This window comes from Protopterus annectens, chromosome 3.part1 (assembly GCF_019279795.1).
Source record: "Protopterus annectens isolate FY-2018-M chromosome 3.part1, PAN1.0, whole genome shotgun sequence".
Classification (NCBI taxonomy): Eukaryota; Metazoa; Chordata; order Ceratodontiformes; family Protopteridae; genus Protopterus; species Protopterus annectens.
In genome coordinates, this window is record NC_056732.1 from 50,176,234 (window position 1) to 50,201,278 (window position 25,045).

Below are 25,045 nucleotides of genomic sequence, written 5' to 3' on the forward strand. Positions count from 1 at the left end.
TTTAATGAACAAATTTGAAGCAGTTGATATAGGATGTAGGTGGGAGGGTGGCGTAATGGTTAAGTTGCTTACCTTAGAAACACAAAGTGCAGGGTTTGATTCTCACTGGGGATAATTAGCTAGGCTCAAAATGGTCTATGAGGGCAGTTAGCCTAGTAATGCTCTATCTATCTAATAATTAGTCTTATTTTATGTATTTCCATTTTTTGTCGACCACATCTACCTCTGTCACCGAAATTATGTCATCACACTGCTACGCATGATGAAGCAGTCACAAAAACGCATATGATTTATGTCCCACAAAAACTGATTTTCATAATGTTTACTTTTCTGCAAAGAAGCTCACCGGTGCAAGAATCTTACAAGGACAGTCTTTCAAAGGACATCTGGAGAGGTAAGACGGCATTTGCAAATGATGTGTACTGCATTAAAGCTGCTGGTTAGGCAGCTATTTGTATAACTTCACTTCCCACAGTTATAAACTCCATTATCTACTTTATTTTTAGACTTTCACTGAACTGCTTAATTTCCCTTTAAAAGGGTCAAACTCACTGTATCTTATAGCTCCACAGGAAAGATCCTCATCTAGAACAGAAGCTGCAGTTTAAAAAGGGGTAATTAGTAAAGCCTATAAATATTGCATAACTAAGAAACAGAGGAGCTTAAAAAGGACTGGGAGGAGACTGTATATGCAATTCACAAAGAAACAATGGGGGAATATATACATGCCACCCAAATATGCAACAAAGTCTAGTAGATTTAGGATCTTTGCTTGTAAGTGTTTACATAGCTATTTTATACCCAAAGTAGGCTCCAAAGAATTTTTCCTGACATACAGCAAATGCTGGATATGTGATGCGGAAGACAAAAGGTAACTGGGATCACATTTTTTGAGAATGTAATGAGTTGGGAGACTTTAAAAACTCCCTGCCTGACTACTCTGTCAGAAATACTGGGCGAGCAAATTGATATAACTAAAGAAATTATTTTTTGAGCCAAGACACTGAATTAAGGCCTTGCAGAGTCTAATTATGGTGGCTGCCATAAAAGCAGGACTAGAAAATGGAAATCAAAGTCTAAACCAACTGTACTAGTAGTAGTGAATATAGTAATAGAGATAAAACTGGAAATGGGATCTTTAGATAAGGGTAGGTGCAAATTAACTACAAAAAATGGGAATTGTTCATAGATTAGTACTAGGTTAACTGCTCTTATGGGACATTTTAAGCCTAGCCAATTACCCTATGTGAGAATCAAACCCTGCACCTTACGTTTGTAAGGTAAATACCAACCTCCTATTGTGGAAACAATACAGTCAGAATAATACTGTGTAGGAATGAGGTTTTAAAGAAAGCAGGATTTGAATGAGCTATGTAATGTTCGACTGTCAATGATGGGATAGATAAGGGATGTACAATGTTTGCAACTAAAAATACGTCAGTATGGCCTGTTTCATTTACATAAATGTATGACTGCTTATGTCATATGATAAATTATTTATAGACTTGCAACATACTGCTGTATCCCGTTATGGTTTATTATTTGAGACTAAATCTATCCGAGCAGTTACACTGAGTTATTTCAATTCTATTATAAGATAGCTAGGAAAAAAAGTCTTAGCTTCTCATGAAATGTGTCGTGCCCAGGATCAATGCACACTTGATCAAGACGGCTCTAAAGAAAAGCAAGCAATGTTCAGCTTATATATTCTTTTTTGATAGGGCAGATGTTATTTCCTAGTGTCTTTGAGGTTTGCATAACAGATTCTTGTTACATGTCATCTTTGAGTCAGTTGAAGTGTCTGTATTTTATTTCTTTCATTCCTACATCTGAAGGCTCACAAAAAAGTCCAGGTTAAAAATATCAAAGGTCTCTCTCTCTCTCTCTCTGTATGTTTCAGTCATAACAGGATGCCATTTTACTGTTAACAGTTTAAGTCTAAGCCCACAACCACGCCTTCACAAACAAGCTAAAGTAGACAAGTTCTTCTTTCCATGAACCAATCTAAAACACATATATTCACAGACAAGCTAAAGTAAGCATGTTTCATATTTCCTTAGAAATTTCTCTAGCAGATGTCGGACTTATTATCAAGGTAGTCATACTTTCCGCATTTATTTTTAACTTTGCAGTTCAAGCCTTGCAGTTACATTTCTGCTCTTTAGAAAGAATATTTATTTCAAACCTTGTAATAAGTTAACCCTTGCTTTAAAAGTAAATATTTCAAAACACTGCGTTAATAAAAAGCATACTTTTCTTTTTACATTATAGCAAACATTTCTTATTATTGCTCTGGGGGAAAAATATTTTACTTTATATAATATCTATCAGTTCTCCCATTTTTAATTAAGCCAAAGAAAAATGCAATCTACAGGAAAATGTGACCCTCTGTACTTAATACCCCTTCTTCGTTAACAGAGTATCCCTCTTTCTGCTTCCATCAACTGTAAATCTTTGATGGCCGATTGTCTTACGACTCTATTTTTTAAGACCCTTTAAACATAAATCCTGCATCTGTAATCTCTACAGGGACTGCATGTAATGGTATTTTCCCTCTGTAAGGACTGTGGCTACAAACCCAACAATATGACTTATGTGCCTTTGTCAACAAATTTTGCACGGCTAAAAATGTACTGAAATCAGGTATCTAGTCATGATGTCCCTGTTGTCGTAATCTATTATACCAGAGTATCTCTCCCCATTTTTTCTTTGCAACTTTTTAATTTTCATTTTCTTTTGTATTTACGTTTGTTTTTTGGATTGCCTTGCCCTGTCCATATATTCCTATTATAAATAATATATACAATAGTATCAAAATGCACATGAGTATCAACATTCACCCCCAAAGCTTGCATCTCCATGTGTGAGGTTTAGTTTTTTCTGGCTTTCTTCCAAATGGGTATATTAGCATCTAGAAATTAATTTAAACAGACTGTTGCTTTCCTGACACTGTTTGAATTTTATTAACTTACACTGATCTCTATGAACCAACATGGCGTGCTGCTTTGGCTTGGATGTCCCGTTTCCTCCGGATACGGTTTGACTTAATAACGTACACGGATCTCTATGAACCAACATGGCGTGCTGCTTTGGCTTGGGATGTCCCGTTTCCTACTGTTTAGCTTTTCCTTGTTTATCTTCTGTACTCTGTATACTAACGGCCCTATCTGTTCTGTCACCTCATAGGGACCCTGCTAATTAGTATCCCAAGGTCCCCCTTTTTGGAAGTTTTTTTTATAAGCACCTCATCTCTGCACTGTAGTTTCATTTTCATGGGAAGCTCTGGCATTCCCCTCCACAGGCAGTAAGCCTGTTCTCTGGCTAGATTGTCACATACCTCCTGCATATCTTTCAACCATTTTTGGTGTTCTACTGCTGTCAGTAACAGTTGATTATCCACGTTTCTGGGTCATAAGGAAGTGCGAGGGGCATTTTCCTCCCTGTCATCACCTCAAAAGGTGAAATTTCTGTTTTACTGTTAGGTGTAGCCCTAATGCCTAAAAGAATGCCTGGCAAATATCTTGCCCAATCCTTGCCTTTTTCCAAACATGCCTTTTTTAACCTTTCTTTGATTGTCCAATTCATCCTTTCAACAAGGATGATATGGAACATGAAACCTGTGCTGAATCCCCCAACAACTTGTACAAATGCCACATTATTTGGCTTGTAAACTGAGGTCCATTATCTTATTCTATGACCAGAGGCCATCCCCAGTGAACAAAAACGTTTTTCCATAATGCTTCTGCCATGGTTTTAGCGGTCAAACTCTTGGTGGGAATTACTTTTACCCACTTTGAAAACACATCAACCACCACTAACAGATATATGTATCCCCCTTTTGCAGCTGGGAGGGGCCCTGCATAGTCCACCTGGACAGCGTACCATGGCCCATCTGCCACTGGTACTCTATGCAATTGAGGTTTCTTTATATTTGCATTAGCTTGTAGACAAACCAAGCATCCCTCAAACTGTCTTACACAGATTTTTTAGACATGGATTCCACATCTTCTGTTTGACTATACTCCACAACTACTCTGTACCTATGTGATTATATTCGACTAACTGTCTAGCTAGATCTCCCAGGATACATGGTATTTTTTCCCATCTGGCATTGGACAGACAAAAATTCCCTTTTTGGCATCCCCTTCCCACATACACCCGTCCAATTCTTCAGGAATCCCTTTTGTTTTTTGAAGGGTTGCCAAATCCTGTATTTCTACATGTGTAGTGTTTTTAACTGACATTACCTTGCCTGCATATTTAAAACACTCACGTGGGTCTAGCCACTCGCCTGTTTCAGCTGCTTGCTTTGCTTTGGCATCCACCAAAGCATTTACTCTAGCCTCTTCTCCGTTAGATTTTTGATGTGCTTTGATTTTGACAATACTAAACTTTCCCTGTAAATCATTTTGGGTAATCAATGCTCATAACTCCCGTAGTACTGGAGCAGGTTTTAGAGGTTTGCCAACACTGTCGACGAATCCCCTTCTGGCCAAACTACCGTGTGCAAGCGTAAAGAATTTACCACATAGGTAGTCATTGTAAATACTGACAGGTTGTAAAACATTTTACTGCTTCTATATATAACTTTAAACATTTGGGAATAAATGCAAAAAAAAAATCTACATAAAACATAATTCCAAGTAGACTCCACAGTGTATGTCAACCATTCTTCAAATTCCAACATATTGAAAAAAAAAATTCCTTTTTTGTCTTGCCACTGAGGCAGAGTCTGCAATAAACAAGACTGCTGATAAATATCAGCAGGAGAAATAACTGCCATTTCCGCTGCTCCCTGTCCAATGTCAAAAGGTGCATTTTGTACCCCTTCTAAATCTTGTTGGGCTTTCTCCAATTGTCTTGTTAGATTAACCTCTGTAGTTTGTGCCCTTAGTAAATCTTGTTGGGCTCTATCAGATTCTTGTTTTAAACCATAGATTTAATTCTGCAAGTCTAAATGCTATGTTGAGCCTCTGGCTCTAGATGGCATTCCTGTCCCTTACTACTGTCCCTAGGCAAATTATGAAAAGCTGTTAAAACGTTTTTTTAAAAGGTTATAATACACTTTACTATGTCAGAATTTTCTTCTTGTGCATTTGCAAGATTTTTCCTATGAATAACATTTCCATGTAGTCTATTCCATTCCTGACAATAACTATTATACATTTGTACTATACGAGATTTAGGTGAAGCCTTAAGAAGTTGAAGAAAATCTTCAACAGTCTGCATTGCATCTGACAAAGGCATGACTGCAGAAGGTACATTTAACTGTTTTGAATCTGAAGGACCAGCGACACCAAAATCAAGCATATCCTTTGACATGATAGGACATATGTTATTGTAGAGCTTACATACTAGACTTCTGTCACAACATGGACATCAGTCAGTCATAACAGGATGCCATTTTACTGTATCAGTTTAAGCCTAACTCACAACCACGTCTTCACAAAGAAATTAAACTAGACAAGTTCTTCTTTCCATGAACCAATCTAAACCACATATATTCACAGACAAGCTAAACTAAGCAGGTTTCGTATCTCCTTAGAAATTTCTCTAGCAGATGTTGGACTTGTTGCCAAGGTAGTCATATTTTCTGTATTTATTTTTAACTCTGCAGTTCAAGCCTTGCAGTTACATTTCTGCTTTTCAGAAAGAGAATATTTATTTCAAACCTTGTATTAAGTTAACCCTTGCTTTAAAAGTAAATATTTCAAAACCTTGCATTAATAAAAAGGACACTTTTCTTTTTTGCATTATAGCAAACATTTAGGTTCATAGGTTCATACTAGGCTATCTGCCCTAGGGCATTTATAAGCCTAGCCAGAGTGTGTTTGGCTTTCGCCACCCATTTTAAATTAATTTTGCTATGCCCTTACTTATTTCATTACTGACTTGGGGAAAAATATTTTACTTTATATAATATTTATCATCATAAGTGATAACTGAATAAAGATGTTTCTCGTACAAAAAAAATAACTGGCAAACGTTAGTGTATGCATGTAACACGACAGTTAAAACTAAACATTAAAAAAAGCTGTTACACATACCAGGTAGGAATAATAATGTTTTACCATAATGACAACACTTTCCATATTGACCATGTGAATTTGATAAAGAAAGGATTTCAGGAAGGTTATTCAGTGGACTAGCTGAGACAACAGAAAATGGGAGTACTTCTATTTATTGCGGGAGGTGCTCCAATAGTGATAGAAGACTGAAAAAAAAAAAAGATAACAATTGTAGATTTGTAGTACTAATGAGCTACTGGCAAGGAGGAGGATTACACAAGCATGTACTTGGCATTCCACTAATGCTACAATGGAGCTTAAGAAAATTCAGGGAGAAATAATCAACACTTAGCAGGGAATACTACTTATTGGTGGTAAATGGAATTTCATTTGCTACAGTGAATATGTACCTGGGGGGGGGGGGGGCTACAAAGGAAATATAAAAGGGCACATTTTTGAAGAAATTTATAAAAATATTTGATATGGAAGACCTGAATTTAGTAGTAAGAGTTTGGATAGAATTTACATATCATTCCCATTGGTGCAAACAATGGGACAGGCTAGATAAAAATTATTTCACAGGAACATGTGCATTTAATTGAAAGTTTCAATAGGCATCCAATTTTCATTTCAGATCCTGCACCAATAATAACTAAACAAAAATGCAGGGTAATGAAATGAGAATGAAACACTGGCACTTCCACACTTGTTTAAAAGAAAGGAATTTAAGGAATGAGTAGTGGAAATTATTCTGGAGTAAAATGGGATGGAAATAATGGAAAAAGAGATATGGTTAAGAAATGACCAGAATTATTTACAACGGACTGACAAAGGTTAAAGTATTCCAGAATGGGGGAATCTCAAAGAACAAGAAGAGGTGCAGTTGCAGAGTGCTAAAGAGAAAATAAATGACTACCTCGATAAGAAGCATGAGCTTAGATAGACTGTTAAGCAAATGTTTTTTGATAACTCCAGAGCACAACACCTTTTAACACAATGGCTCAGGCAACAGAAAGTAGAAAGGGCTGTTGCCAAGCTCAGGGAGCATATAACAAGGAAAATAACCAGAGATACTCGTAGAGGCATTAGAAGTACTTCAGACATTTTATGAAAATCTGTGTAAAGCAAAGAAATGTGGAAATCCATAAAAATTGCAAATGGAAAATATTTATGGAAGAACTAAATATGCCAAGGCTAAAAGTAGATGAGGTTAAACTGCCAACAAGACAGGAGAGGAGATAAAAATGGTGATGCATACCCAATCTACAGGAATGTCCCTAGGAATAGATGGTATTCCTGTGAAAGTTTAGAAGCTAGGAGGGAAGAAAGTGATAAAGATCTGGAAGGTTTTGTTTAACAGCATTTTAAAAGAAGATGTACTAACATTCTGGAAAAAAGTGGTGGTGGCTGTAATACCTAAAGATGGTAAAGACCCATCTGCTCCAGCTTCTTACAGGCCCACAATTACAAAAATGTTTATGTCTACAATGACTAAAATAATTGCAAGGATAATGCCAAAACTGATAAGTATGGATCAATGTGGCTTTGTTGAGGGGTGGTGAACATTTGACAACATTAATGAACAACGATGATCCAGAGGGAAAAGAATAAAAGGAAATACCACTTTTAGTTGGTTTTGAGGCACAGAAAGCATTTGGCAGAGTAAGCTGGGATGTTATGAGTAGGGCAATGGAAGTGTCGGCATTCCCCAATAAAATTATAAAGCTGATTAGGAGGATCTATGCGAGATCGGAGGCAAAACTTAAAGTGGGGGAGGGTTCCTCTCTGACCAGGGCTGCTTGAACAGGGGAACCAGGCATGAGTATCCTTCTGTCTCCTTTATTTGCATTACATTTACAACCACTGGCAAAGAAAATATGGGACTCAAACATTCAAGGATATAATTGGAATGGAAGTCAGGAAACAAGGCTTTATTTACAGATATTAATTTTACACCTGATAAAACCAGAAAAGGACATGCCAGTATTGTACAACATTCTGAAACAGGTTTAAGTCTTTTTGGGAAACCAAACTAATGAATATAAAACAAAGGCAATGGTTGTAAACTATGTACCCACCCATGATTTAGCAATACCCATAATTATGAGAACATGACAAAATGAAGAACTTAGAGGAGTATGGATTAAAAGGATTCTGCTACAGCAGCAGGGGATTTTTGGGAAGAGACTAAACAAAAGTTAATAGGAAAACAGAGAAACTGGAAGCTCTGTTTTATAGATCTAGATAGCAAAATATAAGGAATGAAAATGTTTTTAGTCCCTTTAGTTTCATACACAAGTCAGGCAAATTCAGAACGCAACTCAAAAAGCTCTTCTTTAAATCAGAGACTTCCAAGATAGCTGCACACTGAGTAACAGCTTGATTTCAGCTTTTCCAGTTCCAGTGTGAAAACAAAAACTTGCGAAACAGAGCCAATGAACTTGTCTTTCTGGGTAAATTTCAGCAACTGGTTAGGAAATGTACTGCCTGGACACCAGCAAAAAATAAATTCTGAGACGCAGAAGGAAAATCAGTCACAAAAGGCGAGGAGAGAACACTGACTGGGAAGAAGTCTGGAGCTACACAACAAAAAGCAGTTCAAGCTCCAGCTTTGGTACAAGACATATTTTTCCTCTAGATTACTGAAAGCCAAGTCAAATGGGCTCAGAGCTGATTAAAATAAATGAAACATGGATGGACTATATCAACTCAAATAATAAACGGCTAGATAAAATGGAAGAAGCTTTAAATAGATATTCAAATGAAGCAATAAACCAGCAAAGGTCACAGGTCTAGGTGAAGGGAAGGCTGGCCGAGTGTGGGACTGCTTGAGAACAGGAATTTCAAAAAATAATAGATTTGGAGGGCAGTGAACGCAAGGAGAACCTGAGTTTTTCTGCAGTACCAGAGAAGCTGGAAGGAACAGACTGTACTAATTTTGTGAAAGCACAGGTGGGAAATTGGACTGGTATTACACAGCAGGAGTTGTTACTTGAAGGGGCATGTTGTGTGTGTGTTCCAGGACAGGCCATGGGGAAGAACTTAGACCTTTAACAGTAAAGATGCAATCTTACCAGCAAGGGAGTTGATTCTGACAAAACTGCAGCTGAAGAACAAAGTACTTAAAGTGGGAGACAATACAGTGTTTGTCGAAATCGATTGCTCACTGTACATCAGGCAGAAGAGGAGTAAAATGTATTCCATTAATTAGGGAATATAGAGAAGTAGGAGTGAGATTCAAGATCCTGCATCCAGCTACTTTCAGAATGTTCTTTCCTGGTGGCCCAGTATCATTTTTTTGATGCAAGGCATGCTAAGCAGGAAATACAAACGCCTGTCCAACAAAAAGTAAGCTATCAAATGCAAGGAGATTCTGCTTCTTGTTTCTTCTGGTAATACAGCCCCATAGAGAGACTGTGCCAGTGAAACATTTTCCAATGTTTCAAAGGAAAATGCTTGCCAAACAGAAAAAAGCACAGGAGTTGACTAAAAGAACCAGTAATACGTTGGAAATGAAGCAGAGACTGGATTTTGCTCAACAGGAAGAGACCTGAAGCTCTGATACTGGGAAATAATGTGGGATTACAAAGCATTAATTATATTTACGAAACATGGCAGACCAAGAAACCTTGAAATGCTGGACTACTTCGTCTTTGTTAAACTTGTAGGGGACTCCAAAACAGATGCCCCACTTCATGTCTTTAATGTTTGGAAGAACATTAAGGATAGGGAAGATGAAGGAAAGATGTAACCAAGTAAAAAATACTGTTCTTAACAGTAGTATTTTTACAATGCATGACATCTGCATGCCAATAAAGTAAAGCCTTCTCGGTTATTTACAAGTGGAAAAGGGATACTAAAGTAAACCGAGGCCGCAGTGTGTGTGTTTATTTCATTCTTCTTGCTTATTCCTTGTTCAGTTTTAAAAAATGTAGGCAGAGCAATGTAAAACAAGAAAAATGTCTGCACAAAAGAGGTTGCTACAAGAAAATGTTAAACGCTTTTCTTACTATCGCATGGGGAGATGACTGGATTAAGGTTCTCAGTGTGATCTAGTACGTTTTAAGGGGAAGCAAATAAAAATGAACACTGAATACAATAAAAAAAGTTCCACTAGCAAATAAATGAAAGCTTGTAGTAGAGGTAACTGTGTGTCTGGTTCTCATGTCTCTATGAAGACAGTCTAAGGGTAATAAAAACAGAATACTTCTTTCTTTCAATGGCTATGAGATAATGTTGTCGGACAGCATTCAAGTTGTTTTCTACATCTGGGAGAGGAATAGATTTTTTTTTTGAGTGCTTTCACTAAAACAAACAGTTTTGAAAGATATGACAAGAAACAACTGTATAAAAGATCAACCTGCCAAACAGTGTATGCATGCAACAAAAGCTGAAACTAGACATTTAAAAAAATGTTACATATAACGGGTGGGAATAACAATTTCTTAATATAATAACAACACTTTCTAGATTAATTTTAAATGTAAATGTTCTCACACATAGTTACAAAGACATGCATCTGGTGCATTTCTTCCCGGGCCTCCACTGAAAATTGTCTTGTTCCAAATCAGACTTCCCCGGTTAACAAATGTAAAATAAAATAAATAAAACATACAAAGAGTAGTGAACTATAAGCTCATGAATTTGATAAAGAAAGGATTTCAGAATGGCTATTCATCGGAATATCTGGGAAAATGGAAAAGGCAGTACTTACATTAATAGCTCCATTAGTGACAGAAAGGATCTACTGGCATGTTATTTATATTCCACCTAAAACTGGTAAAATGGAGGTTAAGAAAACTCTGGTAGAAATAATTAGCTTTAAGCAAGGAATATTACTTATAGGTGGGGACTAGAATTTGATTTGCAGCAGTAAGGATGTACTGGGGGGGGGGGGCATAAGGGAAAATCTGGGTAGATTTTTGAAAAAAATTATGATAATGTTTGGTATGGAAGATGTGACTTCAGTAGTAGGAGTTCAAAGTAAATTTACACATTACTCCCCAAAGTATAAAAACTGGGCTAGGCTACACAGAACTTATATTTCACAGGAACATGTGCATTTAACTTAAAGTTTTGACATGCATCCAATAAGTATTTCAGATCATGAAACAATAATGACCAAGATAAAAATGCAGGGCAATGAAATAAAAAAAACAAAACACTGGTGTTTTCTCACCTGTTACAAAGAGGGGAATTTACGGAATGAGTAGTGGAAATTATTTGGGAGTTATTAAGTAAGGCCGAAATTTCTTCTTAAAATATAGCTAGGAAGTGGGATAAAATTAAAGTCAAGTTTAAAATAGTGTGGAAATAAAAGAAAGAGAAATATGGTTAAGAAGTGAGAAGAATGAATTAGAGGGACTGAGAAAGGTTAAAGTATTGCAGAATAGTGGGAATCTCACTGAGCAAGAAGAGGAGCAACTGCAGAGTGCTAAACAAAAAATAAGGGATTACCTCAATAATATGCACGAGTTCAGAAGGAAAGCTGTTAACCAACTGTTTTCTGACAAGTCCACAGAAGAAAAATCTTTAGCACAACAACTCAAGCAACAAACAGAAAGGGTTGTCGCCAAGCTTAGGAGGCCTATAACAAGGATGATAACCTGACATCCTGCAGGTACTATAAATACTTTGGAAATTTTATACACATCGGTATAAAGCAGAGACATACAGAAAGAAAAAGGTACAAATGGAAATGTTCATGGAAGAATTAAATATGCAAAGGTTAAAGGTAGATGAGGCTCAGTTACTAACAGGATAGGAAGACTGGAGATATAAATGGTGATGTTTAACCTATCCACAGGAAAGTCCCCAGGAATAGATGGTATTCCTATGGAAGTCTGGAAGCTAGGAGGGGAAAAACTGACAAAGATCAGAAAGGTTTTGTTTAACAGTATTTCAAAAGGAGAAGAAGCACCAACATCTTGGAAGAAAGTGAGGGGTGGTGGCTGTAATACCTAGAGAGTAAAGACCCATCAGATCCAGCTTCATACAGGGCCACTTCTATTCTAAACTACAATTATACTATAATAGCTAAAAGAATGGCAAAGGTGATGGCAAGATTGACAGATATGGATCAATGTGGTTTTGTGGAGGAAGACAACCATTTCACATTAAAAGAACAATGATGTAGCGAATCAGAATGCAAGACAATTACCACTGTTGTTACTGGGTCATGATGCAAAGAAAACATTCGACAGAGTAAGATGGGATTTTATGGGCAGGGCAATGGAAGCATTTGCATTCCCTGATAAAATTATAATGTTGATTAGGATAATATAAAACGGATCACAGGTGAAAATTAAAGTGGGTGGGTTCCTCTCTGTCCGTACGGTCACGTGGGTTTCCTCCAGGTGTTCTAATTTCCTCCCACATTCCGCAGACATGAGTAGGTGGACTGGACAAGCTAAATTGGCTGTAGATGAGTGTTTGCGCGCAAGTCAGCGATATGAATGAACTACCGCTGCAGGGCTAGCCACCCTGCGGTGTAAACCTTGGCTCGAGACGCGTGTCACTGCTGAAGTAACACCCTCACCCCATGTACAAAATGGGAAAAAGGGGTGGAGGATGGATGGATCCTCTCTGAAAAATTCTGTTTGAGCAGAGGAACCAGGCAGGGGTGTCCTTTTTCCCCTTTGTTATTTGTGTTATATTTAGAACCACTGGCAAAGAAAACAAGGGACTCAGAAATTCAAGACTGCAATTGGTATGGTAGTCAAGAAAAGCTGGCTTTATTTGCAAACTGGATTATTTTATCCCTGATAAAACCAGAAAAGGACATTTCAGTGCTGTGGAATATTTTGAGACAGTTTTGCATCTTTTGAGGATACAAAATTAATGAAGATAAAACAAAGACAACAGCTGGTTCAGCAATACCCATACTTATGGGGGACATGATCAAACAAAGTACTTTGGAGGATGGATTAAAAAGGATTCTGATATGACAGCTAAGGATATGTGGGAAGAGACTAAACAAAAGAGAATACAAAAACTGAGAAAGTGAAGCCTTGTTTAATCGATCTGGATTGCAGTATACAAGCAGTCAAAATATTTTTAGTCTCTTTAGTTTTACACACATATCAGGCATATTTTTATCAACAAGAGGAGAAGTTACAGATAGCAATTAATAAAGATTTGAAAGATTTTATCTGGGAGGGGAAGACAGCAAGAGTCAAACAGGATAAGCTGATCCTGCCAATAGAACAAGGTGGTTTGGGAGTACCTGATGTGAAGGGGTATTTCAGAGCTACACAGTTAAGGCTTCTACACAAACAGAAAGCAATAATTCCAAGTGGAAAGGGCTGATGATGAAACGGGGGGGGGGGGGGGGTTCAAGAAACAAGGAGAGACTTGGATTCTGAATGCAGATCCTTTAACAGTAACCATAAATATTACATTTGTAAAGTAACAAAAAAATATTCCAAGAATTAAGCCAACACGGGAATGGAGAAAGGAGATTCTGCAGATAGGGATGACTGGAATGACAGACAACAGAAGGCTGGAATTTAGTGGAGAAAACTGGCAAAGTAACCAAAGTACTGGAAGCAAATAATTAGAGAGAGAGAGACAAAGGTAACAGAATGGGAAGATGCCAAGGATTTATTTGGACTGTAGGCTAGAAAATGCCTATACTCCGATATCAGTCCTTGGTGGGGAAAACAAAAAGACATGAGGGGGAACTTAAGTGAAACACCACCACTGGTAAAGTTTTAGCACACTTTATAACACAAGCTGCTGTTAAAAATGGATAATTAGTTCAGTATATAAAAATACTGCATGACAACTATAAGAATCAAAGGAGGTTAGGCTTGGGAATAGAGACTGGATAAGTAATTAAAAAAAAAAAAAAAAAAAAAAAAAAAAAAAACAGTGGGATATAAATGTATATCTCCCAGATATGCAACAAATGTCTAGAAGATTTAGGATCTTTACTGGAAGTGTGTTCTCAGATAGTTTTATACCCCAAGTACACTCCAAAGAATTTTTCCACACGTAGATAGCAAATGCTGGAGGTATGATGGAGAAGAAAGAGGTACCTAGGAACATATTTTTGTGAGACTTTAAAAATTCCCTTTAGATTACTCCATCCGAAATACTAGGTGAGCAAATTGGTATAAGTAAGGAAATTATTTTTCTGAGCTAGGCTACACAATCAAAATTGCCTAGACATAGTAAGGCCTTGCTGAGTCTAATTACTGGTGCTGCCAAAAAGCAATTAATGGAAAATGGAAACTAAAGTCTACACTAATTGTACTAGAATTAGTAAATATAGTAACAGATAAATAAAAAACTGGAAATGGAATGTTTAGAAATGGGTAGGAGTAATTTACATAGAAAAAATAGGATTTGTGGGAATGATACATGTAGAATACCATTTTGGATGAGGAAGGAGGTTTAAAAGAAAACAGGATTTGACTGAGCTATGTAATGCTTGACTGACAATGACTGGACAGATTATAAGGGATGTACAATGTTTGCAGCTAAAATGTCAACGCGGTTTTCATTTACATATTGCCCATGTCATAAGTGGTAATTTAATAGAGATTTTTTGTTTAAAAAAAGCTTTTCCTTTACCCAAGCCAAATGCTCCTGCTTCAACACAGGACATATCACCTAAAATCTCTCTCAAAATTTACTGAAGATTGACCCACTTTAGCAATTAATATACATATTACTTCTGTGGGGAGACATTCGCGTGAATGGGCGTACCTTCATTGAAGTTTGTTCGTCAGGGCTGGCAACCCGTACATAAAAATCTACTGCCAATCCTTAGCGGACCGGAGTTCTGCTGTGGCGACCCCTAACTGGGAAAAGCCAAAAGATACAACAACAACACTGTATTTTTGCCTGTTCACTACAATCAAGCAATGTACATCCCCAAGTTTTTTTTCCCCCCATTGTGTAATTAGTTTGAACTACTCGGTGTTACTGCTTACATATCTTTTTTGCTATCCACTGTGTAATTAGTTTGAACTTCTTGGTGTTACTGCTTACATATCTTTTTTTCTATCAGTAAAACATTTTGTATTTCACCTGGGCTGAGTCTGAAATTGGTCAATATGGATATATGTGCACGACACCTGAAAATAAGTATAAATTAAATAAAAATTAAATGTCTCCACACACACATGCTACCGACAATGCAGAGGCAGAGAGAGCCAATCATGTGCACGTGCGCATGCAAATACATAGACCATTGCAACCCCCCACACACACCTTCCAACAGGATTTGCCGATGAATTGGTGGAAACAGAAAAGTCTGATCTGTAGAATAAGGAATGACCCCATGCAAAGAATTTTCTTCCACTTCCATTTATAACCTTAATGAATGACAAAATCCACTTGTCCGAAACTACCTGTTGTCAAAGAGAAAAACGGAGATTCAAACATTCTGAAAGAAAAAAGGGGGTCAGGGTAGGGGAGGCTTCGCAAGGTCACGAACAGTCAGACTTGGTGGACTGTGCTTGGTTTTGGGAAGTTGGAAACTTTTTTGGAACCCTCTTGCCATTTCTTCTTAAACATCTGTTTACCTTTATGTTGTTCAATGTTTGCATGGACAACAATTGGAAAAGGAAGTCTGAAGAGTCTTAAGAGATTCCCAGTATCACACTTTTTGACCAGAGGAGCCAAACCCTAAATCTCTATCCACTGGAAAATTTCAAATCTCACTTAACATCATCTGCGAGTTTGAGAATGCAGCCATGCAAACCTCCTCAAAACAATAACAGCAGTCATAACCTTGAGAGAAGTACCAACAGAGTCATAAGCACACTACAAACAATGAGCAGTGACCTGTCAATAGAAGAAACTTGCCATTTCTAAATATGCTTAATGGCTAGTTTTCAAGAGTACCTGGACGGTTTCTTTATTTTATTACAAATATAATTATTTTAATTCGTTAAACAATATCTGTTGAATTTACATAATATTACCCAGATTATTCCAAAGAATAATAAAGTGCCAAGGGGAACGTTAGTGAAAAAATAAAAACTACAAAAACAACAAAACTACCAATATATAAGATTATACTACGCTAACTGCCCTTGTGGACCATTTTAAGCCTAGCTAATTACCTCATGTGAGAATCAAACCCTGTTGTAAGGTAAACAACTTAACCATTATGCCAACCGCCACCCTTAAAAAATAAATAAATAAATAAATAAATAAATAAATAAAAACGAGCAACACCATATTCGAAAGGATTCGAACCTGTGCGGAGAAACCTCAACGGGTTTCGATTCCATCACCTTGTTCGAAAGGATTCGAACCTGTGCGGAGAAACCCCAATGGATTTCGATTCCATCACCTTAACCACTCGGCCACGATTACAACACTGAATCGTCTGCATTTGAACCCTTGTTTGCCTGCTGATGGTGAGCTCACTGCTCTTACTCTCTACACCACATACCACCTTTGATGTCCAGGGTGTGAAACCGTTGATATTCCCAGCATTAAAAACTCAGCAAGAATGGATAATACTGGACTGAAGTTGTATCTTTGTGATCACGATTTAAAATGTTAAAACAGCAGCAAGCATGTACACTATACTTCTGCTGTAACACACGCAAAAACACTACTTCAGTTTTCACCACGATCATCCCTGGAGGATGTGTTGCATGACTGGTTTAGAGGTATGCAGTACAATCAGGGACAGATTTCAACAGAATCAGGGACAAATAGGTTCATAGGTTGGTACTAGGCTATCAGCCCTAGGGCCTATACAAGCCTAGCCATAGCAATTTCCTGGCTATTTCTTCCCAGAATATTTACTTCCCTGGTCCCCTGTTTAGCAAGGCGACTGATGTGATCCCTGGGGTGAATTTTCTATCTTCCATTCAATCGTCAAGGTTCCTTCTAAAGAGGGCCAAAGAGGCGCTCAGCTTGACAAGTATGGGCAGTCTATTCCAGAGTATGGGGAGTCTCTGGGTCAGGAACCTATCCCTCCAGCATGTTTTGTTCATCGTGATGACCAGGTTTAGATCCCTGGGCCGAGTGGCTCTGAGGGATTGGGATTTCTTTAAGTGTAGCATGTCCAATAGCACTGGGTTTGACATGGCCTTGTATGTTAAGCAGAGATCGCCTCCGAGAAGGCAATATGTGATAGAGTACAGCTGGAGTTTTTTTTTTTAAGACGGTCAGCATATGGCATCCGCTTTAGGCCCGTGACTCTTTTAGTGAAGTATTTCTGTGGCCTTTCCAGTTGTTGCAGATGTCTTGTGAGGTACATACCAAACGGGACGCTGAACTCTATAATGGGTCTAATGAGGGATGAGTACAGTGGGACAATGACATTTTTTCTGGATGAAAAGCCCTTAGTGATGAGGTGTGCCACATAGAAGGATTTCCTGACTGTTGTGGCTGTGTGGTTATCGAAGGTGAGACCACTGTCCACCTGTGTCCCTAAGTCCATTATCACACTTTTGGTGTTTAGTGTACTACCACTTGTGTGGTAATTCATGGGTACATGTTTTTTCCCAAAGGGGATAACTACACATTTCTTGGCATTAAGCTTGAGCCCATGGCTCTGGCACCAAGCATCTGTTTCTGTAAGGCCCTTTTGTAGAATATCCACTTAATTTGGGGATTCAATAATGGCTCCCAGTTTGCAGTCACCTGCGAACTTTGTTAGCCAGAGTCCCTTAGTGTTGGCCTGTACTTCAGAGAAGCAGATGCCAAACAAGAGCGGTCCCAGGACTGAACCCTGAGGTACTCCGCTTACAACTTGTCTGGAGCTGGATTTTGTGTCAGCTACTTTTACAGTGTGGGTTCTGTCAGCAAGCCATCGAGTGATGTAGGGATTAATGCCCATCTCAGTAAGTTTATCTATGATTCCAGAGTGGGGGATGGTGTCAAAGGCCTTGGCAAGGTCCAAATAGGCTGTTTGGACCGCCTTACTCTCGTCCACGGCTCTGGAGACTGATTCGAAGAAGTCAATCAGGTTGAGGAGACAAGATCGTCCCTTTACGAAACGAAACTGGGTGGGGGGGGGGGTCCAGTGGTTGAAGGTTGCCAATGTCTTTGTTTATAAGGTCCATGATAATGTGTTCCATGGCTTTGCAGATCAGGCTCGTCAGACTGACGGGACGATAGTTCCCCAGATCCAAGTTGGATCCCCCCTTGTGGAGTGGGATAACTGTAGTTGTGCGCCACTCGGTGGGCACGAAGCCTAAGGTGAGGCTATGATTAAACATGACACTTAGGTGAGGTGCCAGTTCATTTTGTAGTTCATGTAGTACACAGCCTGAGATGTCATCTGGTCCCATGGATGTTGTATTCTTAGCTTTGAAGAGTGCGTTTTTTACCTGTGTGACCGTGACTACTGGAATTAGGCAATCTTTTGGTATTGAGATGGGCCCTTTAGGGGGTGAGAGGGGGATGAAGTTGGCACTGAATTGATCTGCCAGGATATTGGCAATATCCTTTGCATCAGTATATTTAAGGCCATTCTGTTGTAGCTCAGAGCAGATCTGAGCATTGCCATTTAGATTCTTGATATAACTATAGAATGCCTTGTAGCGGTCCTTGGAATCTTTGACAATTTTATTTTCGTAACTAGTTTTGGAAGATTTTATGAGGGATCTCAGCTTCTTACTGAGGCTGGTGAGGGAGTTTTTTGCATCCTGGGATTTTCCTCTTTTCTGCAACAGTTTCTTCCTTCTGTTGTATAGTTTGTTTATGGCAGGGGACCACCAGATTGGGTTCCCACCAGATTGGGTTCCTTTTTTTGGAGGAGACCGTCTTGGTTCTATTTGGAATGGCATGATTTCATGCACAAGTGGATGTGCTCATACAGTGCCTTAGTGTAGGACTCAGCAGTCGAACTTTCAGTTCCCATCTGCATGGGTGTCATGAAGTTTGTCACTTCTGACTTGAGTAGCATGAAGTTGGCTTTGGAGAAGTTTTTTTATGGAGGTTTCCCTACTGGGGGGGGGGGGTGGGGTGGGGTGGGATGTGGATGTCAAGGGTGATTAGCTTATGGTCAAACCTGACAGAGGGTTTGACCACTGGTGTGGAGCATCAATCTTCCATGTTGGTAATGACCAGGTCTAGGACATTTGAGCCCCTGGTGGAACTATGGATTAGTTGATCCAGGGCCTCACTGAGACAGACACCTGGTGTCAAAGCTATGGCATCAAGCTCAATGCCAAAAAGTGCATTATCATCCCCTTTGGTAAAAACTCTGTACCCATGAGCTACCACATAGGTGGTAGTCTACTTAACACCGAAAGTGTGATAAGAGACCTTGGGACACAGGTGGACGGTAGTCTCTCCCTTGATAATCACATCGCCACAGTAGTCAGAAAATCCTTCTACGTGGCACACATCACAAAAGGTTTCTCATCCAAGAAAAAAAAAAAAAAATCTTTGTTCCCCTCTACTCGTCACTCATTAGACCTATTACAGAGTATAATGCCCGTTTTGGTATGTACCTCACAAGACATCTACAATTGGAAAGGCCACAGAAATACCTCACAAAGAGGATTACCGGCCTCAAACAGATGCCCTATGCAGACAGTCTAAAAAAACTCCAGCTTTACTCTGTCGCATATCGCCTACTCAGAGGCGATTTCTGCCTAACATACAAAGCTGTCAAACCCAGAGCTGTTGGACATGCTCCACTTAAAGAAATCCCAATCCCTCTGAGCTACCCACTCTAGGGACCTAAACCTTGTCACAATAAACAGAACATGCTGGAGGGATAGATTCCTGTACCAGAGACTTCCCATACTCTGGAACAAACTACCTATCTATATCAAACAAAGCTCCCCATTAACACTCTTCAAGAAAAACCTTGATGATTGGATGGGAAATAGGAAATTCACCCCGGGGATCACCTCTGTGGCTCTGCTAGACAGGGACACAGGAAAATAATTTTCTTGGATGGTGAAAGCCAGGGTACCTTTTTGGCTAGACTTGTATAGGCCCTAGGGCCGATAGCCTAGTACCTACCTATGAACCTATGAATTCCAAGAACTGTTGGGCAAAGGTGTTGGTACCCGAATAGTTTTCCTAATTGATGGCAGGGTAGTTGAAATCACCTAGTATTAGGGTGTTTGGTTGTATCTTAGTATTTTCCAGTATGTTTAGAATGGTGTAGTGAGAAGATTGGGGCATGGTGGGGGATTTGTAGCAAGCTACAATTTGGATTGCAGTCTTACCTAGTGATAGTTAGTTGCACCTGTAGAATTTCAGATGCACTGTGTTGTGCAACTAGCCTGGAGGTGTGAATCTCTGTGGTGACTATGGACACTCCTCTGCCTTTAGTGCTTCGGTCCTGGTTTGGTGGCTGAAAAGTGTGGCAAGAGTTGTAGCCTGGCACTGCAGGGTTGTTCTCTGGAGCCTTGAACCAGGTCTCAGTTACTGCACAGATATCGATGTTCTCCATTTTTAGGAGTGCCTCGAGAAAGTGCATTGTGAGACTTAGACTTCCTGCATTGAGTAGCATTACCTTCAGATTTTGCATGCTTATATCTGTTATGGTGGTGGTATTGTCCTTTGGGTCTCGCCTAAAAAAGGTACTATATTGGCGGCAAGAGCCTTTGGCAGTAACTTGAATCCCACAGGCGACAGGTGCAGACCACCCCTGTCAAAGCATTGTGGTTTGTCGATCGTGTCGTCCGTGGCAGACAGATACTGGATCCCCTTTGAATGACACCAGAAACTTAGCCAATTGTCGAAGTCAATCATTTTGTCCTTGTACTGTATCATTCTAGGCAAAGGCAGGATGCTGCTCAGGGCTAGAGCCATACCTGCCTGGGCCACATGATCTGAGAGCTCTTCCGTGTCTCTTTTCATGTAGTCCAGGGAGGTAAAGTCTCAAGTTATTCACTCTAACATGGACAATGACAAAGTCTTATTTGTACTTGCTGTGGAGTGACATGAGTGCATGCGTTATGTGGCGGATCCTGACACCCAACAGGCAGCTGACAGTAATTTTCTCCTTGTTCAGCCTGGTGAGTGGGACAGCAGTGTGCCTGACTATAGAGTCACCTATAATTAAAATGTTGGGTACGTTGCCTTGCCTCAGGGGTTGTTTGGTGGCACACTGGTGCTTTGAGCTATGTGTCACTTTTGGTTGTGATTGGTGTTTATTTGCGTTTCAGCTTCGGAAGTCCTTGTTGCTTGGGCAGGTTAATGTTAAGGGCCTCTGCATAAGGGGGCTTAGGGTTACTATGTGTGGATGTTGGTGGTGTGAGTTTTGAAGGGCTGTGTGTTACCTGAGGTGTAGTGTAGGTGTTAACCTTCTCCTCGACTGTCTAGCACAATCTTGGCTGAAGACAGCTTTGCTTCCAGTTTGGCTATGTAAGTGCATCTCTCGCAGGTTGTAGTATTGGGTGGTAGGAGAGGGTTGTCCGTATGCATGAGGCAATTGCTGCATTGCCCCAGTATGCCCAGATTCACCAGGTGGACAAGAGAAATCACCGGAAGCTGACCCTTGGATATGCCTGGTTTGGTATTTCTTTTATAAAGTACAAGAGCTGTTTTCCCTTACCATGGCAAGTTAATTTGCAATTATAGGCTGTTTAGTGCCTACGATTAATTTCTCCTTATTAACAAGGAGAACTGAGTGCTTGTATCAGTTTAAGGCTTTCCAACAGGTTTTAGAGCAAGGGATTCAGATTTTAGTGCTACTCCTGAGAAACCAGCTAGTTCTAAGGGAAAATTTGAAGAGCAGACTTTCTGACACCGGGAATAGTTTATTAGCCTAGCACTTTAAAAGTGCAGGAGAGCAGAGAACTAGCAGATCTAAGGGAAAAATTGAAGAGCGAAGTTTACAAAAAATCCTAGTTACAGCAAATCTGTATCTGGGCTACACTAGTTCAAGGAAAGATAGGAAACAGTATATGCAGAAGCTAAAGGGGTTTGCTAAGTTCTCATTATTAACAGTAGAATGAGCTGATTTAATGTGATGGGGGGTGTCCAGTATCAACTTTATACTCAAAGCCACCAACACACAAGACCACCACAAGAACAGGGTTCATAGGTAGATACTAGGTTATCAGCCCTGGTGCCTATACAGGCCCAGTCAAAAAGGTACCCTGGCTTTTGCCACCCAAGAAAATTATTTTCCTGTGCCAGTCGAGCACAGCCACAGAGGTGATCCCCGGGGTGAATTTCCTGTTTCTCATCCAATCATCAAGATTTTTATTGAAGAGTGCCAATGAGGAGCTTTGTTTGATATAGATAGGTAGTTTATTCCAGAGTATGGGAAGTCTCTGGGACAGGAATCTATCCCTCCGGCATGTTCTGTTTATTGTGGTGACAAAGTTTAGGTCCCTAGAGCATGTAGCTCGGAGGGATTGGGATTTCTTTAAGTGGAACATGTCCAACAGCTCTGGGTTTGACATAGCTTTGTATGTTAGGCAGAGATCACCTCTGAGTAGGCGATATGCGATGGAGTAAAGCTGGAGTTTTTTGAGACTGTCTGCGTAGGGCATCTGTTTGAGGCCGGTAATCCTCTTTGTGAGGTATTTCTGCGGCCTTTGCAGTTGTGGTAGAAGTCTTGTGAGGTACATACCAAAAGGGGCGTTGTACTCTATAATGGGTCTAATGAGTGATGAGTAGAGGGGAACAATGACCTCTTTTTTTCTGGACGAGAAACCTTTTGTGATGAGGTGTGCCACGTAGAAGGTTTTCCTGACTACTGTGGCGATGTGATTATCAAAGGAGAGACTACTGTCCACCTGTGTCCCAAGGTCTCATCACACTTTCGGTGTTAAGTATACTACCGCCTATGTTGTAGTTCATGGGTACAGAGTTTTTACCAAAGGGGATGACAATGCACTTTTTGGCATTGAGCTTGAGGCCATGGCTTTGATTTACTTACTGCCTGGTGGGTGGGTGGGAAAAAACACAGTTGTACAGATTCAGAGATATTAAATCAAAAGTGCAAACGATAATTGAGAATAAACTCTTATCTTTTATGAATATCACAGCAGGCAGTAAGTCAGTCTCTCAGCAACAGCTTGACCAACAGGTATATCTGATTTAAGGCACAGAAACCAGACCCATTATCCACACAATACAATTGCAGGAATGCCCTGCCCAGATAAAACCAGTTCAGTTCACGTTCTCTCATCAAGTAAGCAGATGTGCCTCTAGAAAAGGATTTCACTACAAACTGAGGTCAACACTAAGATATTTAGCTCTCTCTCACAACAAAAAGGACAGTAAAAACACTTGTACAGATTACAGAAATATTAAATCAAAAGTGCAGACGATAATTGAGAATCCAAAAATAATCAGGGACACAAAATGTGAACTAGTATACGCTTTCTGAAGTAAAAGAAATCTATAACTTTAGTTATTACCATTATTTATTACGTATAATTCCCCACCTTTTCTCTAAGACTCCAGTTTTTGGAGAAATTAAGAGGGACTAAGATAATAAATAAGTCAAAAATCAAGGACGTCCTCAAAAATCAAGATACATTTGAGAGGTATGTTGAGTACCTAAACTTGCATTTAAGCGCTTCTACAACACAAGTCAACATTAGACCTAAATCAAAACAAATACATCTTAAAAACTTTAAACCACTGAACTATACAAAATCTTAAAGTAGTAACCTTAGTACCTAAACACGTTTAACGTGTCTTGCAAAATACATATCCTAATACCACCAAAATCTTACCACTGAAATTCTTTCTGCTCGCTTCCTTGAAATATTCGTGATATCCGTGGAATAACTTCTATCGCTTTCCTAGTGGACTCCGATATGCAACTTTTATAATGAAGCAGTTCCAATTTAGCATACTCCTTCAATCTTTTATAAAGCGTTCGTAGCCCCAGTGCACTCCGGCGAGGTCGTTGTCCTCTACGGGCATTGTATTTTTCGGCTATAATTTCCCAGCATTTATTTTTCTCTATGACAATAGAGTGCTTATTTGTATGCTCGTCGAGAATGTTCACGTATGGCTCTACCAGTTCAAGTAAATCCAGTTTTTCTGATACTGTGAAGTTAGAAGACCTAGATTTTCCAGCGATTTTTCCAACCATTGTTCAGTTCAAAGAGCATCAAATGTGCACTCACGATCCCTTCAGATTTTTTTCTGAAACAAAGTTAGAGTAATCCTAGCTTTACATAACGTGATAGAGAAAAGAACGCCTCATAACAAAACGTTTACTAAAAACGATAATTTACATTTTTCAGCGCATCAAAATAGAAGTTCGATTACTTTTACCATTACAGCTCAATAAATATAGTTAGCAATAAAATCAGAATAAACCACTAAACAGTAATAAAGAATATGACATACCTCAAAATACTATTAACACTGTAACATTTAATTATTAAAATACCACTACTGATACGAACGTTTACCTTACGAAAGGATACACAACTAATCTCTGTGAACTGTACTGTACCACGACTTCCTGTTAGCGATAACTACAGCTATGGAGTTTCTATAAGGACACATTTAATCTGCTTTGACTAGCACAGTCACAATACTTAACAACCTACGGACGTCTAAAGTAGGTTCGCACGCTTTTAAAAAAGTAGGTGCCGCAAATCAAAGACAGAGACACATAAGTAGCTTACAATGTGAATACTGAAGAGCACACAAGCCCTCCCAATGCTAGTAGGCTGTTGGAATACAACTGAGAACCCAAGTTTTAAAAAAATTAAGTGGCAAATGCCACACAAAAATATAGGTCTTTTAGCCCTCAACTTTTCTCTGATTTTGACTCTGTCTGAGACTGCCCCTCTTAATCCCATCAAAAACTGGGGACTTTTGAAGAAAAGTTGATTAATTAAACTTCATAAATAATGACAATAATTACTGTTATAGACTTGCTTTACTAAGGAAAATTGTATATTAATTCACATTATCTTATTCTGTCAATATCTCCAGTTAACAGTATTAATGTTATAAGTGTCTGATTATTAAGGGATTTGTCCCCAATACGCTGAGAGTTTTGATAGGCATATTATCAAAGTCATAGTATAAAAACTGTAGACTGTAATGGATGATATCGCAAAAATCTGCACAACAAAGTCGTTTATTGTTGCCTCTGAACAAATAAGATGTTT

At 39.1% G+C, this 25,045-nt stretch overlaps 1 protein-coding gene across 2 annotated transcripts in view; it reads right to left on the reverse strand.

Annotated features, from left to right (window-relative positions):
• The window catches only part of LOC122797987 (fibrinogen silencer binding protein), a 163,489-nt gene extending 139,035 nt beyond the window's left edge, over nt 1-24,454 (reverse strand). Inside the window, exons 1-2 of one of the 2 annotated variants that reach the window (XM_044066549.1) lie at nt 24,335-24,454; nt 23,645-24,062 (exon numbers count right to left, since the gene is read on the reverse strand). In XM_044066549.1, the coding sequence (XP_043922484.1) occupies nt 23,645-24,009 (365 nt within the window). In that variant the 5' untranslated portion in view covers nt 24,010-24,062; nt 24,335-24,454. Of the gene's footprint in view, nt 1-23,644; nt 24,063-24,269 lie in introns of both variants that reach the window. The other variant, XM_044066550.1, reaches the window with a different exon arrangement.
• Between the last annotated feature and the right edge of the window lie 591 nt (nt 24,455-25,045).